Here is an 18,795-nt window from a genome sequence, read left to right as displayed (position 1 = left end):
TATATTTATTGACTGATGCTGGTATCGTTCCACAAGACGAACCTCTCTGTATTTAATGAGTAAAGCGCGGGAGGAAACAGCTATATAAAAGCATTCAAAATTATATTAAAGAACATTTTCTAACGCGACAGAATTTGAGCTTGCATTGAATAAAGTTCTGATTTTACTCTCGGAAGTAATTGAAAATAGCAAAACCTAAGAATTACTGTTATCTCGGTTAGCCATCTAGCTCGTCTGACATAATAAATTAAAAAAGTTTTGTTCAATGTTGTCTGCGGACCTGACATTTCGGAATAACTGCATTGATATTTTGTACTCCTTTCCTCTCGATTTTTCATACATCAACATCAAATCTTCTTTTTCGCATGCATGGCAACACACGCATTGATATCTAAAAATGCGCTTGTGCATTGTTACACGTGCGAAGCACATATTGTAAAAGTAATCAGGATATTATTCACACGTCGCGATCATTAAGAGTCCTCAGTTGTTGCAAATCAATAGCAGATATACGGACAACATTGGCTAAAAATTTTTAAACTTCACATGAAGTCGTCTAATAGTGTCTGATACGACTGTGAATGAAATACTACAAATAATTCTTGTATTCTGCTGTTTTCGATAAGTTTTGAAAGTGAAATAACGAATACCTGAATTTTATTTAATTCAAGCTAAAATTTTGTCTTGCTAGCAGTTGGTTGTCGATGAAATTTATGAAGCTGTTATGCGGGGTTCCAATGCATTGACGGAACTAGTACATTTTCTTTCATAGAATTCAATATAATCCAAAATCGGTTTACTTCCTTATCAAAGTTCTTTTTACATAGGAAAAATTTTTCACAAAAAATTTGGTGTCATAATGATGTTTGGTATGTGAAGTATAATATGGTATTCGCAGTTATAAAATGAATTATTAGTTTTTATACTTTATCACGAGTTCGTTACCAGATTTTTATGCTGCCAACAGTTTTCTTTTTATCAGGGTGTGTCTATACCTGATGGCACATTATAGTCATATTTTCACCTTGTCTCACTGCTGCTGACCAAGCAAAACTTCTGCATCCCGATCTCATAAGGACTGGCATTTCTTTAGTATCTCCAGCTGATGGAGTATCGATATGGCAATGTGTGTCTTCAATAAAAGTGCTAAAAAAAGAAATGCATGTCGTGATTGTTGGGTTGGGTTATAGAATTTCCAAATATTTTATTATTATAGCCGAATGACGGAAAGTATATTTTCGCACACAAACAGCTATGCAATTGCATATTGCGCCGCACCGGCTGAAAGACCACGCAGCAACGCAGATCAGCGAATTTTATTTCCTGACTTATTGCAAACAAGTTGTTTGCAGTTGGATTGTGATCCAGCTGATTAACAACCGTGACTCCTTTATAAAAACATGTATAATTTATCGAGTACATCCAAGATATACTAATATTTTTGCAAAGCACATAGCGAACACCTGAGTTGCATTAATAATTTTTTGAAATGCAAAATGACACACGGAGCTATAGTCTTTGTTTGCTACCTCATAAAATTGCTGCGCAAATATATATATATATATATATATATATATATATATATATATATATATATATATATTATATATAATATGCTGTCAACCTTCCCCTATAAATATGATTCCTCCAAAGAAGATTTCCAAAGCGGGTAGAATTGAGCAATACGCAATGAATATTTCACGAGCAGTTTTACTTCTTCTTCTGGTCTCTGGAAAGGCATTGATCGATGCCACCGTAATCAACGTTACTGAGCCAACGGAATGGTGGCAAACAGCAACACTTTACCAGATTTGGCCATCTTCCTTTAAAGACAGTGACGGTGATGGAATTGGCGATTTAAATGGTAAGCCATTGATATCCGCGTCTGAGCCAATTCATTTTCTTCAACAATTAATACTTGTTCATCACTTCAAACAATACATCATAAGTTTCTCTGTTCGGGTTAGTTGCACTCTACGTCACGGAAAGGTAACGGCATATCGAAAATAAATTTACACCTACGATCATATTTGGGTTTCTTACTTATTGAAGTGTAACAAGGCACAAGCCCAATGTTTTCCGTATGATATTGAGAATTTCAAGTCACTCATCAACTCTTGCGAACGTTGCGTCTAAACCAGATACAAACAATTTTAGGGGCAAAAATAATGACGCACAAAACTGGATCGAGGGGCTGAATGAACCAAGTCAACTTGATACCGTATTTCAAATGGCTACGCATATTTCACTGACCTTGCTTTATTAACGAAAAGTCTTTGTGCATTCAATTGATTGAGAAACAAGGAGAACAAAATGATTCTAGGTATCACCAGTAAGCTAAATCACTTAGTCGATATGGGCGTTGAGGTACTTTGGTTGTCCCCTATATACCCGAGTCCCATGGTAGACAGTGGATACGACATTTCCAATTTCGTGGATATCTACCCAACCTTTGGCACGCTTCAAGATTTTGACAACCTAGTCGCTACTGCCAAGAAGCTTGGCCTCAAAGTAATCCTCGATTACGTTCCCAATCATACGAGTGATGAGCACGAATGGTTCATTAAATCCAAGGCTGGAATCGAACCGTACACGGATTATTTCGTTTGGAACAAAGGAATCGTAGTAAATGGCACACGGAAGCCACCGAACAACTGGCTGTGTGCCTTCAACAGCGGTAGCGCGTGGGAATGGGTCGAAGAACGTGAAGCATATTACCTCCATCAGTTCAGCGTTCATCAAGTTGACTTGAATTTCTTGAATCCACGAGTAATTCAGGAAACGAAGGTTCGATACTCATGGTTTTACCGAACGTGACCAAAAATGATTGCTTCAAATCAAACCCGTCTCTGCTTTTTTAGGATATTATGACGTTCTGGTTTGACCGCGGAGTCGATGGTTTTCGGATCGACTCCATGCCTTATCCAGTAGAGGATCCCTCACTGCCCGATGAGCCTTTGTCTGGTTTACCCGGATACTCCGAAACTGATTATTACTACCTAGACCACATCTATACAAAGGATCGAATAGAGAATTATCACATCTTGCAGACGTGGCGCGAGCACGTTGATAATTATACAGCTACAGTTAACGACGGTGCTACTAGGATAATATTCACGGAGGCATACGCGAATATTTCCAGCGTCATGAAATACTATAATTTCGGATCAAACGTACCGTTCAACTTCTTTTTCATCAAAGACAAAAACGGCATTGAATCGGTCACGGTAAATACGGCAATCGATGTCGTGGATATCATCAATACTTGGATGGAAAACATGCCGGACAGGGCTACGGCAAATTGGGTGGTAAGTAAACACTTGCTGAAAGTGCATCCATTCGTTCACGAATCAGTTTGATAATATCGTTTCATCTGCTAATAGTTTGGCAACCACGACAACAGCCGCGTTGCTACAAAATATGGATCAGATCGCATTGACGGGATCAATTTCTTGCTGTATTTGTTACCGGGTGTTGCCGTCACCTATAATGGCGATGAAATCGGTATGACTGACACGTATCTTACTTGGGAAGAAACTCAAGACCCGCAAGCATGTAGCACGGATGAAACTCGTTATCAACCTTACTCCAGAGATCCCGAACGCACACCTTATCAGTGGGATAACACTACGAGCGCGGGTTGGTACTTGAATATATTATTGGCGACTGTAATCAAAGCGCTATTTCCTCTCCTAACACCAATTCATGTCTCTACAGAATTTCAAATCAGTCATCTCCGTTTAACGTGAACTTTCAGGCTTCTCGACCAATTCAATCACCAAACTACCGGTAAATCAAAATTATTTAACGTTGAATCTCGCAACTGAGAAGGAGGTTGATGTGAGCCATTACAAAAATGTACAAGCGGCGATTAAGTTACGAAGTAACGAGGTCATACGCCACGGAACTTTGGACGCTCAAGTTATTGGCGAAAGTGTGGTAGCATTTGCTAGGGAACTCGATGGCCACGAGCCGGTCGTGGTATTGATAAACTGGGATAACATCACAAGCACGTGCAGTTTGGAAGTGTTCGAAAACATTCCTGATAATATGAAAGTTCTAATATCCGATGTAAATAGTGGTATAACTGTAGGGTGAGTTGACCTTTGCTCTAATCACCTAAGTTCTTGCACTAGCTAATTTGGCATTAACATTTCAGAGATAGGTATACGAAAACTCGCATAGAACTTCCGGCCTATGCTGCAGTGGTACTTCAAGGAATCACAGACGAGTAAAGAATTGACACTGACTTTGTGCATAGTTATTTACCTTAATACACGCACCCAAAGGTTTCATGAATGTCCAATACATAAAATGTACGACACGTGTCATGTAGAAATCAAAATAAAAATTTCTGTCAATGTTTAATTATTGTTCATTCACCTGAATTTTGTTCCATCTGGCTTATTAGGCATACGTTCTCCCCATCTTCCTAATCACCTGGGACCACTGCCTACGAACAATATTACACATTATTTTTAGTAATACTTATAGTCTTTTTCCGGTCTTTCCATTTTTATTCGGTCCTCTGCATACCCAGCTAGATCCTGAGCGCTTAAGTCACTTTCAAACGTACTTAGTCATGCGTTCCCCCACTATTATGAATTTTTACACATTTTTCAAATCCGTAGATATTACCTACGATCACTCCTACTCCATCTCTTAACAAGAACAGTCTTTAATTCTCAACTCCCACGAAGCAAAGACCTAACTATCGCTCACAGCAATTAAACTCAAGTTCAATTCTTTTTTTTTTCGGGATTATAATCCCTAACTGTCGTGATCATCCACTACATTTCACTCGGCACAAAATTGACTTGGTAACACTCTTTCAGTTATCACCGTCTCCGTAAGTCATTCATGAGAATCAATCGACCATTTATATGATCAACACGACACTCATCTCCCTTACGATTAGTATTAATTTTTTTCGCTTTCCCTCCTTCCGCCTATCATCAGTTGTCACGTACAGCATTGTTTACGGAAAGCTAGAACAGGTTTAGCAAATGAACGAAAATGAATGAAGCAACTTTTCGGAATAGTTTTTAAAATTACGCTACCGTTTCAGAGTGTATTTCCCGACTGCGTGATGACTTATTAAGTGAGCACGGTATCGCATGAATTCAGTTGGACTAGGGTCGTCATACTCACACAAACTGTGTTTTATGCGTATCGTATAAAACTTTGTCACGAACGTGCTTTTATTCACGTTTTGAAAATAAATAATAACATTAAATACTGATGTACAATGTCTCTACAGTAACATAATAATAAATATTCTGAATGGCAGTGGAGGTGTAAAAAATCAAGCTTATTGTAATTACACAAGTATAAAATGTCATATGCCGATGCTGTGATGAATGATGTCATAATTATTTCTTCCTTATACTTGCAGTAGAAAAGTGTTACGTTCAACTTTATACAAATTCAAATTAGACAGCTACTATTAAATAATTGTATAGTTATACTTAGTTTGAAAGTAAAAAAAAAAAAAAAAATGTATATATATATATATATATATATATAAAAGCATCAATAAATGAATCTCTTTTACTCTTCTTTCATTTTTTGTTATGGCACTGAACCCGCGCATACGTCTACCAATAAACATTATTCTCCTAAGAGTGTTTATCTATGCGGCACTAGGCTGTCTTTGGAACTGTTCGATTAAATCACAATTGCGATTACACATTTTAGTAGCACTTATTGTTGTATAGGACAAGAGCTCAGATGAATATTATGCAACTCCACCATGTCCGTCCAATCCCGTCTCTCGCCATCTATCATCACGTTTCTTATGCAGCCACTGAAATTTTCCCGAGTAACGAGCATTCCTTTCGGTGCACTCTCTGCGAGAACAAAAATGAAAAAGGAATTAAAATAAAACCAAGGAGTGACGACAACTTATCGGAATTACAGATTCTCATACCTGGTAATCCCCCTATATACAGCGGACTCGAGACGACTGTTTCCCGCGCAAAGTGGTAGTTTCCATTCTGAGGAAGACCGTAGTTTTGATCAAGCTCGTCAACTTTGAGAGCCAACTGTTCGTCGTTGTAGAGAGCCTGAATTCTGTGCCATCTGTTGTCACAAATGGTGTACGAGCTCGGAAACTGTTGTTCAACGTATAATGCGTTATTATCTCCAAGTTTCCCGGACATTATCACTTTTCCGTTAAAAAGCTCGAGCGAAAGTGACGGTGAACCACCGGGCGACGTTATCGAAAGCAAAACACCGGAAAACTCGGACGTTCTGAATTCCAATTCAAGTTCAAGTAGAGCACCGAGTTCGAAATTGTTTTCTGCAATTGAATATAAGAATAACGCGAGCCATTGATAATAATCACTCAGTTGAAAAAGTATAATAACAAATTCTCACTGTATATCGCGTACGCGTCGTCCTGAAAATAAGCGCCGCTTTCGACGCTTGGAAAACACTGGCCAATATTGTATGGTCTACTTGTCGTCCCAACCATGTCGTGAATGATTCCATTTACTTTCAAGCCCTTGATACATCCTTTCAAAGTTTCTAATTTAACAACAACTTGTTCTGGTATTGGTGTACCGCTTTCGGGCAAGCCTCCCATATACATCATAGTGACAAGGCCAATTCTTCTTTGGATTCTTATCGTCTGAGGCGCTTGGCTGTCAACTGACAATGTCAGTGTCCTTTCGTCATGTCTGACCACTACGTGATGCCAGTTGCCGTCGTTAAACGTGCTTCTGAACAATATCTCTTTTTTCTGTTGGTTGGTTTTGATTATCAATGAAAGCTGGCCGTTTCGTACGACCATCATCATATAATGTTTCAATTTGATTCCCTAGAATAAAAAGCAGAAATAAACTACACGTACTTCCGACAGAAAAGAAAACACGCTCTACGTATTATCAATCACTAGAGAAAAAATTTCCCAACCGAAACTTACTGGAGTTATGAAGAGCAAACCGTTCGGATAATATGTGCGAAAATCAAACTCGATCACGTATTTCTTCTCCCAAAATTTTTCGTAGTTCAAGTAAAGCTGAGTGTGGCTATGCGGTTTGTCACCGAATTTCAGGGCTCCCGGTTCGAGTGAATAATAAGGAACTTTTTGACATCCTTCGGGTTGCGTCGACATACCACGCGATAGTGATGCAGATGCAGTGTGCATCGCATAATGTTTCCCCATACTGGGACCTGACCGTCCTATAGCTGCCCGCTCGAACGAAACTGGTTCATCAAGCCTGAGAATTCTGCAAAAAGATTGGAGAATTGTTCTCGTATAGGGCGTGCTGTATTTTTATACCTTTAAAAACCAATCCTGCCTCCTTCAACTTACTTGTCATTAAAAATTATATCTTTGATGGCTCCTATCAGGGGAATATTGGTTGTAACTAAATTCGTATCGTTGATGGCACCGGGTAATCCACCAATATACATTCCCCCGCTAAGTTCAGGAAGTCTAACAGCAGCACCTGTGGGTAGTCGACCGCTGGCTTGATACGCATCGTCAACTCTGAGTTCCACAGCTTTTCTTTTTTTAGTCACACAAATGGAATGGTATTTTCCATCATTGAATGTGTCATTAGATTGCAGAAGGAGTTCCCCTTTTCCAGCGTCAATACGGACCTGGACTTGTCCAGCGACAATAGCGACTGAATAGTAGCTGCCCTGAAGAAACATAAAAATTCAACACTGGTGTGCGTTTGCAAATGGCAAAGATCGCAAATTACGGATTTTAATTCATTGAAAGTTTTTTTAGTTTACTCTAGCTTACGCTAAGATATCTATCTCTGCTTTCTAAACTTTCTTCCTCATTTGGCCTCTGGAATGTTGACAGTAACAGGGTGGCGGTCTCTTGCAAAGTTCTGAACGAAAAACTAAACGACGATTCTGTCTTTTTCAACGTATGAGCGTGGTGCTCGAAATACCCATTTCCGTAAAATCCAACGATTTTAGTGTGCTGAAAAAATGAATTCAACTGTCACGCATCTATATATGGGTGTATATGTAATGAATATACCAATCGTTTGACTCACTTTATTGCTGCAGCTAGGCTCAACACCGTAGTATTGTTCTGCCATGGGATCATACCCTTCTTGATTAATGAATATATTGGACATACATCCAAGGAATGATACGGGTGAGGGCAGAATTAGTTTTTTTCCAGATTTAAAGCTTGGCGGAACACCGCCGATATAATACTTGGCTTTCATGAGATCAGGAATATCATCCTTCTTTGGTTGTTGAGATGGTGCCCCAATTCTCTTGTCGTTGTTGCCTCCCACACTCAAGCTACACTGCTCGATGCCTTTGCGCGGCTGATATTGTCGGAAGGCATCAATGTTCGTCCAATTCCCAGTATTGTATTTATGCATCGAGAGCATGTCGATACTAATATTACTGCCATATCCGACATGCAGAACGACTCTCCCCTCACGCAGGAATATCATAATATGTTGATTCTGAAAGGTTGTTGTTATTTACGAGAATCGAGAAACGTAGAAGATGGGGGAACATAGACTGCGATAGATTCTTACATTCTTTGGGTTAACAGCTAGGAATAAAAGCGCATTTTCATCGAATGTCCGAAAAGTTATAGACACTCCAAAGGTGTACTTGCTGTACGGACCGGACGGAACCCGGTTCCTGACTGCGTACCCGTCCCCATTGAAACTGTACGCGATATCGTCATGGGCATCTTCGACTCTGTGGCAAAATCGTGGGGTAAACTTTGTTAAATTTCTATTCCGTATTAATATGACTTTCTGGTTTTACCAGAAATATTCAAAGCAGATTTACCCTTCAACACAGGCCTCGCACGCCATATCTGGCGCACTTGTGACGAAATTCCAAAGGCCTATTGGTTTGCCGTCTAAAACTACTTGGTGCACGCAGCCAGGTAGGCCGTTAGAGGCAATGAGTTCAGGCGGTCGTCTTTGCGATTCCGGAATTCCACCGAGCCACACTCTGTCACCAGGTGTTATATCAAAACGGCCATATTCTGGATATGTTGAATTAAGTACAGGGAGATATCTACCTGATGTTGATGTCTGTTTTCGTACACTCAGTTTACCAACATTTCTTGTTCTGTAACAAAGCAAGTGATGACAATGACTCGGCTGATATTGTTTAAACAAAGGTCTTGAACGACGCGATTGACAGTAATTGACGATGCAACGACGATACGTACCTTTCAGCCTCAATTCTGTACCAAAAGTTGTCTCCCGTAATATCCCCAGGTTCGATCACTTCGGGATGCGTTACGATTCCGGTACCTCCGCCGACATTCCAAACAAATCTTATTTTTCTGTTTACCATTTCGAGAGCGACAAAATCGTCCTGAAAATTGTAAAAATTTAATCGCAATTTCGTAGTGTATTTTATTCTTTCTTTATTTTGCTTTGAACGACGGCAAAACGTTAGTTATGAATCATTGCAATTCAAGTACGCTTAGTCAACAATTGCAGTTGTTCTTTGCGAATGTAAATAAAGTACGACTAGCATTACTAGAATTACGATTCAATTAAATACTTACGCTGATGGTGCTTGGAAGGTAGAATAACGATCCTTGTTTATGTTTACCTTCGATTGCAAGTGTGATTATAATGGTAGTCGTAGTTCCAGGTTGCAATATGGATGGCCTGTACGACCGCACGCATTTCTTTGTATTGACACTCTTCAGAGATATACGTATCTGGAAAATTTTACGCTCATTATGTAGTCAGATGGTAATAAAGGTGTTAACGACAGCTGTCATATCATTTTTTTTTCTCGAATAATCCATTATTTACCCCGTCTGCGGTGTTTCTTGCTTCCGCTATTTTATCCCTAAGATATTGAAGTTTCTCTGCCAGCGTATGGTTCCATTTATCGAACTCATTTTTTCGTTTTGCAGATGCATATGTTAAACTGATGAGCTTCGCATCTGCTCTTTTGATGTTGCTCTGCACTTCGGTAACTAAGGATGTTAAAATTAAGAAAAATGAATATCTACGATTGTGCTGAATCCTCTGCAAATCTCTTGTGACAAAAAAAAAGTTATTACGTTTTTCACTGGCAAGACTGATTTTCGAATCACCCTCTCGTTTTAGTTCATGTATCTTAGGCCTCAATTCATTTGCAATAATGTCTTCGTAATCGGCAATTTCTTTAGTCGTTTTTGCAAAAGATTCTTTTAGATGCTCGTTGTCTTTCAGGAGTACTTGAAGCTTGTTTCGAGCTGAAAATAATGTATAATCAATACATTTTGTCATATCTTTGTGACTGTAGGCTAGAGCCAGCAACGTTTCAGCTTTGAGCAAATACACGACCCCTGAGTTTATTTACACTTGATGACTGTCAACTGACTTGATGCGTTCCAGGTGAATTGTACCTACTTTCAATGCTATTGGCCTTGAGCTCTTGCAGTTTAACATTCATTTGATTATCCCTGATTCCAGTACTGTTTAGGGTGTTTTTGAGATTGGCGATGCCCTGCTTCTGAGCTTCTAACTGGTTCCTTAATGATATTGCTGGTGTTTCTTGTTTCTTTGCTTCATTCCACAAGTCCGATGATTTTTCTACCATACTTTCAGTCAACTCCAATACAGAACTTAGTTTAGCTCCTCCAGGAAAAGTCTAAATTTGAAATTATTAAATAATATATTATAAATTTGTAAAATTGCAGGAACATAAATTAGGCAACTAGTTTCGCAAGTTGTTTCACACTTTTTATATGAAAAGTCGTTCAATCACCTTGTCATGAATCTCATCAGCGATTACTTTCGCTTCCCGCCCAATTAGTTTGGCTGTATTTAAAGCGTCAACGATATCTTGGTATACTTGACTAGCTTTCAAGGGATTCACCGTTTCATTCCGTGTGTGGGCAAATAAACTGTCATAATTAAAAACAATGTAGAATTAATTACAAATAATCACGATTAACATGTTTCTCCACCAGATATTAGAGTGTCTGAAGAAAAGAAGTATCTACCTTACGTAGTCGTCTACGTATCGTGTTAAGTTTTGGGCATGTTTTTTAGCTGGTATGACATACATATCCTCATATTCGTAGTTCAATCTGTATAAAATTCCTTCTCTGCTTGTTAACGCATCAGTTAAATTCGCAAGTTTGAATTTTAACTCAGGTAAATCCTGTAATTCGAATAAAAACTTAAACATTTAGTTTATTTGGGTCTATTATAGTAATAGAATAATTTCTAGCAAATTTAAGTTACCTGAACATTACTTTGACTGTCAACCAGAAGTCCGCTAGCCTCTGCCACAAGCGTTTTACCCTTGTCAATAGATTCGGTAGTTTCTTCTTTCAATGTATTTATTCTTAAATATTGATTATTCGCATGGTTGAATTCTTTTTCGTAATTCTTATATAACCCGTCATACGTGTATAAATTTTCCATTGTATTTTCTATAATAATGTCAAAATCTTCCACTTTTTCATTGTACTCGTTTGCGTATTTTTTGACCTCGATTAAATCCTTCGCGCCATCGTTCAAAGAGTTAAGCCAATCAATGTAGTCCGTTGCATTGCTATTGAAATACGTAAAATTTATGATAAAAAGTAAAGTATACTGCAAGATAAATATGATAATCCAATACAAAAATTTACGTAATTATCTGTACATATGAACTAACTTGATGATTGCTTCCATTTCGCTTGTCCTTCCAAATAAGTTGACAGATTCAATCTTATTTAAAACTATCGTTGCTTGATTCAGCGCATTTTCAATCTCAATTTTTTTATCATTGCTTGCATACCTCGATAATTGGAAACTTGTTTCTGCAATAACAAAAAAAAAATCGACATAGAATCAGGGTATGATTTACTTGATGATAATAAACAAAATATTTTACCTTTCAACCTTTGGTGTATGTCTAAAATTTTTAATTGTGTACTGTAAGCATTATTCTTAATATCATCACTTCTCGATTTGTGATTACTGGTCTGATTTAAGCACTTGGGAGCCTGAAATCACAAAAAATTCTCACGTATACACTTTCACTCACATACTCCAAGATACCGATAACTCAAATCAAGTCCGCTTTTTTCTGTACAAGCCTGATCCAACCCTTTTAACGTACATTCGAAATAAGTGAAGAAGAAAAATATAGAAGATGATAACTTGAACTCACCCTATCAAGCAGATCAGTGACACGTTTCTTCAGTTTTCTGTACTGATGCCACGGTATATTTTCGATTTTATGGCGTAAATTTCGCTCGAGCTTTATATCTTCAAATAACAGAGAAGCGTTGTCGTTTACGTAAGAAAGATCTTGCCAAGGGGGTGGAATGTAGCCGTTAGCAATATGGACCGTTTCCTCGTCTAGTAAGCTTGACATAGTATCCAAATCGTCCAAAAGTATGCCAGTGCAGTTGTCGTTACAAGCTACGATTGAAAACACAGAAAAACACAGTTTTCACCAACTCAATTAAGGTACTAGTCTCTCATTCAAGCTACATTCGCGATAGAAAATATAAAAACACCCACATGTACAAATATCCTCGATAAATACGTGACGCGGCTTCGTGCACTGAGAACAATCTCTCCCCGTTGATCCAGGCCTACAGTTACACTGGCCAGTTTCTGCAAGACAACTATCGCTCAGACTTCCTGCTGGATTACAATTGCACGGTACACAACTACCGCCTGGAGTGGTTGGAGCTCCGAAGTAGCCATACGAACATCTTTCGCACTTGCTACCAGTATATCCTGTAATACGTAAGTGAAATAACAACGAGCCAATTCAATTTTTCCCTTACATGATTTTTTTGTGCGTACATCAGGCAGTGCATCGTCATTTTACTGAAAATTGCCCAAGAAGCACAAGACAATACGTGAAATACAAACCTGGTTTACAGTGACAAACTACGTCAATGTCGGAATGAATTTCGCAGGTACTGGAAAATCGCTTGTCTGCATGTGGACAGGGGCACGGTTTGCATCCACCTATCTCAGGATGACCGTAAAAACTATCTTCGCACAACTCGCATCTTTCTCCAGTCGTATTTTCGCTGCAATTCTGTTAATTTAAATGAAGATTTTTCATGAGGCAACCAGATTTAAGTAGATCGTAAATTTAAATGAATAGATTCTCCTGTATTTATATCTAGGGTAATTAATGTCATGCTACTGTATATCTAAATATACAAACCAGACAGCGGCCAGTTTCTGTGTCACATACTCCAGATCTGCCGTTGCATTGACAAGGACGAGCCTGTCCTATGAGATCAATTACGATCGTGGAAGTAGCAATCTCGTTGTTGCACCATCGGTAATAGCCAATGTTCGGATCTTGGCAAGACGTGCCAGTGTACTCTGATGGACACTTACAGATTTCAACATCCGTTGCAAACGGCGGTGAACGGGTAGGAGTTAAGACAGCAGCATCCAAAGATGCTTCCAGCAGTCTGCACAAAAGAAACTCCGGATTAATCTTCAACCGTCGCTAATTCTGAGCGCGAATGTTGCAATTTATTATCGCGAGAAGAATGAAAAGTAAATTCTGAACAATCTGAGCGTTGATTACATACACGACTTTGGTGAATTCAGAATAATCGGAAGCCTTGATCAGTATTTTTTGTACTTTCTGCAGGGCTATCATGAGAATTTCTCTTGATACTGGAATGTCTGGTTGATTTTTTAAGTGCCAGTGGGACTCGTGCATTCTGTAAAATCAATAATTTTATGTACATTACATTTTTCCTACGGTTTCTGAAAAATTACATACATCGAGTAATCAAAATTACAATATGCTTTGCGATCTGTTTGTCTAGTTGCGGTTGTTGGAAAAGCGGCAAAAGTTTGTTTACATAAAGAATTTATTTCACTTTATGATTTGGGCTTATGCATTTGCCGCAATCAGGTCATTACCGTTTTATCGATAGGATATAATTAGCTCTCATTAAGTACGGTAGATTCATCTCACTCCACGTTAATTATGTTTGTAATTGAAGTGGTTTGATATTTTTCTTTTTCATAGAAGATTAAATAACGATTGTGCCTCCGTAAAAGCGATTCATGTATTACCTGATTTTGTAACGGTTACTTTCGATGGGTGAGTTGGCGTAGTGTTCCAGGACGATTCTACTGTTTCCTTGCAACAAGACCACAGGGTACCTCAGATAAGTTGCTAGCGGCTCTCCACCTTCTACATCTGTCACAAATTGTATGTACCCACCATACGATATGACCTGCAATTGAGAATTCGCATATTTACTGTTCATACTTAATATTTAAGAGAAGAATTGAGAAACAAACAAGCCAGTTCTCATTGAAAACAGTAAAAACATGTTTGCTAGATGATTGTACCATTTTTTCTCAACCCGACATTTTTTATCGTGGAAAATTATAAGGCACTCCGTTTACTAACAATCGTGTATGAAAAACATTAATTTTTGGAGATAATTCGTATACTCACTTTGTCGCCGAGAAAAGATTCGGGCAATTCCCAATAAAGAGGATAATTGAAATGAAGCGTTGCTGGCAGAGTGACGTCTCCTTCGTTTCCAGGTATGACCGAGTGACCGTTGCTGACGTTAAGGCCCCCGTTAATTGCCGGCAGAATGTACGAAGTCCCAAAGTTAGTTACCTACGTGGGGTGAAATAAAGAAAAAAAAAAATAAAAAAATGTAACGAAAGAAACCGCGTCTCGACGTCAAGTTTATCCCGAGTTTTATTACTCCTCAACTTACCATGATCTCGCTAATAGTTTTATTGACGTAAAGAGTACGCGGACGAGGAAGTCTCCTTTGGCCCCAACTAAGAGCGGCCCCGTGGCAGGAGGTTGATCTACCGAAACAAAAGCACTCGGTACATCCCTTTGGATTCTCAAAAGCCAACCCGTAAGTCCCAGCTTTGCATTCGCCGCATTTTCGTCCTACAGCATTTTCCTAAACGGGGAATAAATCGAAGAAAACTATAGTGATTATCTTATTTTTCGCGAATACAAGCATCGCGCCCGTTTTTTCCGACCTGATACCACTCTTACCTTGCAAGGACATTGGCCGGTGTCGTTGCAGGGGCAAGTCTTTTCGCCACACTGCACGGTGCCGTGGGCGCTACACCCGCAGGGCTTGCATCTCGGATATCCGTAATAACCGACGTCGCATCTGTCGCATCTCAACCCCTCGAAGCCATCTCTGCAAGAGCATTGCCCATCAGGGTTGCACTGAGCTCTAGTCGCGCCTGGACTACAAGCACAAGACTTACACCCGGCACCAGGTACGAATCCGTAAGCCCCAGAACGGCATCGATCGCAATTTTCGCCAAGCGTCAATTTCGGACAGACGCAACGTCCCGTGTCGGGGTCGCAGATGTGACCTCGTTTATTGCACGGCTCGCAAACTGTAGTAAGAAAGTGAGAAAAATTTGTTGTTTGAAAAGAGGCGTTGCGAGGGCTTTTGAAAAAGTATTTTCTCATTCTCGATTAGAAGTTGAACCGTGTTGAATGATTATAGCTTACGCCGGCAACCCTCGTTCGAAAATCCGTAGTAACCAGGCAAACAAAAGTCGCATCGAGGACCTCCGATTCCTGGACGACAGTGACAATGGCCAGTATCATCCTCGCAGGACGAATTCGCCGCGCCTATCGGATCGCAGTCGCAGGGCAGGCATCCTGCTTTGGTAGTCAGACCCCAAAATCCCGTCTATAGGAGATTGGAAAAACGAATTTTTACGTGAAGAACTATCGGCGATTTGATAAACGAGAGACACGTTCTCCTCCACTTGATAAAATATTCACTAATGTTACAGGGACAGGTCAAATACCTTAGGCGATACGATTTTCGAACACAAATACAATTATACATGTTATGAAACTCGTTGCACAATTTACTGAAGATGAAATAGACTTGTGATGAAATTGACGAGGATGACGGTCTTACCTGACAGCGGTCGCAAGCTCTTCCTGTCACTTGAGCCTTGCATTGACACTGGCCCGTTACGATGTCACAGGTGTGAGACAGCGAACCAAGAACGTTACAGCGACATCCTGCAAGAGAAGAGGTGAAATGAAATGTCGATAGTTTCTCTCTTCTTCTTCGAAACTACGTACTAATTGCACGGCTCTCCATAATGTGTATTTCTTATACGAAACGCTGCAGGGAGAAAGCTGGGTAAATATCTCTGAATTTGAGATAAAGAAAGAACGGTTTCACGCAGACGTTGAATCTTTGAAGCTTAGTAAGTAGCGGTAGTGGAAGAAGCTGGAGAAATATAAATATGCAAATACGGTAGATTAATACGCCTTGGTTTCTGGGCTGCACTATTCTGTCAGTAATATACCTCTGGACCATATTTCAAGCCTGAGACTGTTTATTGATAAGAAACCTTTCAGTTTTACTACTTGCGTATCGCAGGTGATGACTTTATGAGTGTTAAATTTTCCATCTGTTCAGCCGATAATGAATACGAGTTCACAACCGAAAACCAACTGCGTAGTCCTATTTTTTGGAAAGATATTCAGATTCCGTCTTCGTTTATTATGGTATACTTCACGGGCTGTGAGGTACATTCTGCAGACGCTTATTCTGTTTACAGAAAATCGACTAACTATTTATTTCGCGCGTGAGATATACACGCAGAGATGAAAATCCATTCCGTAAAAGCTTTCCTCGCTTCCCGCTAAGAAAATCTTCATTTTCTCGTGTTATTCTTTTCTCTATATCTCTTTTCTCTCTTTGGGGCTGAGTATACACTTTAATTTGGAGTCTAACTGCGAGCTGATGACTTATTTAGCTTCTGAATCGTTCTGTTCGTGATCTTAAAAAATCACGGGGGTTCACCAAACGTATGTGCATGAATTCAAAATGCGTTACGTTCGTAGGATAATATAAAATTTGTTAATTTTATTTTTTTAATTTGACTCGGCATCCAGACAACGAGAAATCCGCGTGTATGACTGAAGCGCGTGAAAATTTCAGTTTTCTTGATGGAATTTGTACTCACGAAAACTTATAGTTTCAAAATCCTGGGAAAATATCATCACATGTTACTATGCTATGCTGTATAAGAATGTGCGTGAATAATACAATCATTACCGTCATTATCAAATTGCCTTTGATCACTGGTCCAGTATAATTTATTGCTATAATACACATGATACTATCGTGAAATTTCATAAATGTCACGTGCAAAGGTCGTAACTGCTTACTGTCGGTTACTAATTCATTTTATTCAAAAGAAGCCAGATTGAGTTAATTAGAAAATGGCTGATGTCAACGTACATCATAAAACTAAGGTTTTTTTTCCCCATATATTACGGATATAGTAGAAACGCAACGATACTTTTTTCTTGTCAGCTCTGCCGGGTAACTCGAAAACTGACTTTTACTACTTGAACCACATTCATGTCGAGGAACAACGAGAAACCTGTGCTGATAATATTATAAGGGTATGGAGAGAGCATATGAAGAATTACACCGTCAAAGCAAGCAGCGTCACTGTCACAACTGACATTTAAACTATAAAATATAGTTATTTGGCACGGAATGCCCAATTTTCATAAATACATGTGTTACTAATCGCACGGTATGATCAATGAAATTTATTTATCACTTCAAAGTTAATTGCGATAAAGCGAAATATAATAACTTTGAGATTGCTACGATTTGAGGAATGACATGCCTCCTGTAACCGTGCCAGACGATAATTATTATCAATTGATCTGTGAACATATGACCGCGAAAATGATATCATTTCGTTATTTGTAGGCACTTGAGAAATTATGAAATAATACCAAATATACCTGCTGTTCTAAGGTAATGATTCGGATGATTCTGATGAAGATAACGACGCTGGTAATGATGATTGTCTGGATGAGACAGAAGAAGATGAAACGGACGCGGAATAAGAGACAAAAAAAAATTAGTACCTTTGTGTATTTTGTGCATTTCGAAATGTATAAGAATTATGTTCGAACAAAAATTAATGGTCATTGGAAGAAATCATCCCTATTTACATTTCAACAATATTCTGATATTATGATTAAGCAGTATATTTCATGGTATAAAAATATGCTACATGGCATTGCTTGCGTGAGAATACACGCACATGCTCATTCTCAATATGTTAATTAGTAAGAAAAAATTTTAAAAATAGCCAATAGAACGCGAGTCGTCTCTGTATCGACCGAGATGACCGCTAGAACGCTCGATAACTAACAATTTTAGAGTCTGACGAAGCTTTGGTGATTTAGATTAGTAGCCAGACTGTCTTTTTATTCGCATGTAGTGTAAACTATCATCTAGAAGAAATGTATTGTGCGAACATAAGACTGTACTCGATATTTATGCGAAATCGTTAGTATAACGATCGCCAATAAGTTACAAGTTTACGTATCTTTCGGTCAGTCTGGCAAGGCTGAAGTAACCTCGAATGATAGCCACACTGCGTTTTCGATAATTGTACAACGCATTTAACAATCTGAAAAATTTTCAAAAATGCGAAAACAAGTACCATAAGTTTTTTTTTTTTTAACGATTTTCGAAATTCTGCCAGACAATACTGCTTTTTTCTTAGTTTTCATTATGACGCTAACTAGTACAACGAGTTTCGTCTATGCCAAAATAAGTTCCCGGCATCGAAAAAAAAGCTCGATTTTTGTAAATAAAAAAAAAGACCAACCAAACTGAGTATCTAGCTCCGTAAACCAGGCAGACTGCGTTTTTTTTTATGAAGTTTCATCCTTGCAAGAATAAGTAGCGTAAGTTTGTAATTTTCACTCATCGATTCTATCGGAAATCAAGAACCAGACTGTCGATTTTTTGAAAAACGTCATTAATTGATTTGAAACTACTATAAATAGAGTGTGCGA

General features: G+C 38.8%; 2 protein-coding genes across 2 annotated transcripts in view; one reads left to right on the top strand and one right to left on the bottom strand.

The window, feature by feature from the left end:
- Positions 1–1,623: 1,623 nt before the first annotated feature.
- On the top strand, positions 1,624–4,368 carry LOC124298692 (alpha-glucosidase-like). The gene is made up of 6 exons (XM_046751056.1): positions 1,624–1,864; positions 2,324–2,787; positions 2,862–3,308; positions 3,384–3,639; positions 3,758–4,094; positions 4,160–4,368. The coding sequence occupies exons 1-6, from the start codon at positions 1,639–1,641 to the stop codon at positions 4,233–4,235; spliced, it is 1,806 nt and encodes a 601-aa protein (XP_046607012.1). The 5' UTR covers positions 1,624–1,638; the 3' UTR covers positions 4,236–4,368.
- Positions 4,369–5,260: 892 nt separating this feature from the next.
- The window catches only part of LOC124298687 (laminin subunit alpha-1-like), a 155,252-nt gene continuing 141,717 nt past the window's right edge, over positions 5,261–18,795 (bottom strand). The window contains exons 18-47 of the mRNA XM_046751042.1: positions 15,866–15,972; positions 15,445–15,628; positions 14,971–15,326; positions 14,675–14,872; positions 14,401–14,571; positions 14,010–14,173; positions 13,514–13,648; positions 13,135–13,390; positions 12,831–13,002; positions 12,471–12,692; positions 12,115–12,368; positions 11,836–11,947; positions 11,617–11,761; positions 11,199–11,511; positions 10,955–11,115; positions 10,717–10,855; positions 10,359–10,599; positions 10,028–10,201; positions 9,774–9,940; positions 9,518–9,676; positions 9,173–9,321; positions 8,782–9,069; positions 8,520–8,688; positions 8,019–8,444; positions 7,757–7,942; positions 7,319–7,650; positions 6,926–7,232; positions 6,379–6,820; positions 5,930–6,301; positions 5,261–5,849 (exon numbers count right to left, since the gene is read on the bottom strand). Coding sequence (XP_046606998.1) covers positions 5,704–5,849; positions 5,930–6,301; positions 6,379–6,820; positions 6,926–7,232; positions 7,319–7,650; positions 7,757–7,942; positions 8,019–8,444; positions 8,520–8,688; positions 8,782–9,069; positions 9,173–9,321; positions 9,518–9,676; positions 9,774–9,940; positions 10,028–10,201; positions 10,359–10,599; positions 10,717–10,855; positions 10,955–11,115; positions 11,199–11,511; positions 11,617–11,761; positions 11,836–11,947; positions 12,115–12,368; positions 12,471–12,692; positions 12,831–13,002; positions 13,135–13,390; positions 13,514–13,648; positions 14,010–14,173; positions 14,401–14,571; positions 14,675–14,872; positions 14,971–15,326; positions 15,445–15,628; positions 15,866–15,972 — 6,647 coding nt within the window. The 3' untranslated portion in view covers positions 5,261–5,703. The remainder of the gene's footprint in view (positions 5,850–5,929; positions 6,302–6,378; positions 6,821–6,925; positions 7,233–7,318; positions 7,651–7,756; positions 7,943–8,018; positions 8,445–8,519; positions 8,689–8,781; positions 9,070–9,172; positions 9,322–9,517; positions 9,677–9,773; positions 9,941–10,027; positions 10,202–10,358; positions 10,600–10,716; positions 10,856–10,954; positions 11,116–11,198; positions 11,512–11,616; positions 11,762–11,835; positions 11,948–12,114; positions 12,369–12,470; positions 12,693–12,830; positions 13,003–13,134; positions 13,391–13,513; positions 13,649–14,009; positions 14,174–14,400; positions 14,572–14,674; positions 14,873–14,970; positions 15,327–15,444; positions 15,629–15,865; positions 15,973–18,795) is intronic.

This window comes from Neodiprion virginianus, chromosome 2 (assembly GCF_021901495.1).
Source record: "Neodiprion virginianus isolate iyNeoVirg1 chromosome 2, iyNeoVirg1.1, whole genome shotgun sequence".
Taxonomy (NCBI): Eukaryota; Metazoa; Arthropoda; class Insecta; order Hymenoptera; family Diprionidae; genus Neodiprion; species Neodiprion virginianus.
Note: the sequence above shows the minus strand (reverse complement) of the source record. Positions and strands in the feature narration are given on the sequence as shown.

What these genes read in the sequence shown, in the direction of transcription:
- LOC124298692 (XM_046751056.1), top strand. Translation starts at nt 1,639, where the DNA reads ATGATTCCTCCAAAGAAGATTTCCAAAGCGGGTAGAATTGAGCAATAC. An exon ending in GAGTAATTCAGGAAACGAAG is followed by an intron (nt 2,788 to 2,861) that starts GTTCGATACTCA and finishes CTGCTTTTTTAG; the next exon opens with GATATTATGACGTTCTGGTT. An exon ending in AATAGTGGTATAACTGTAGG is followed by an intron (nt 4,095 to 4,159) that starts GTGAGTTGACCT and finishes TTAACATTTCAG; the next exon opens with AGATAGGTATACGAAAACTC.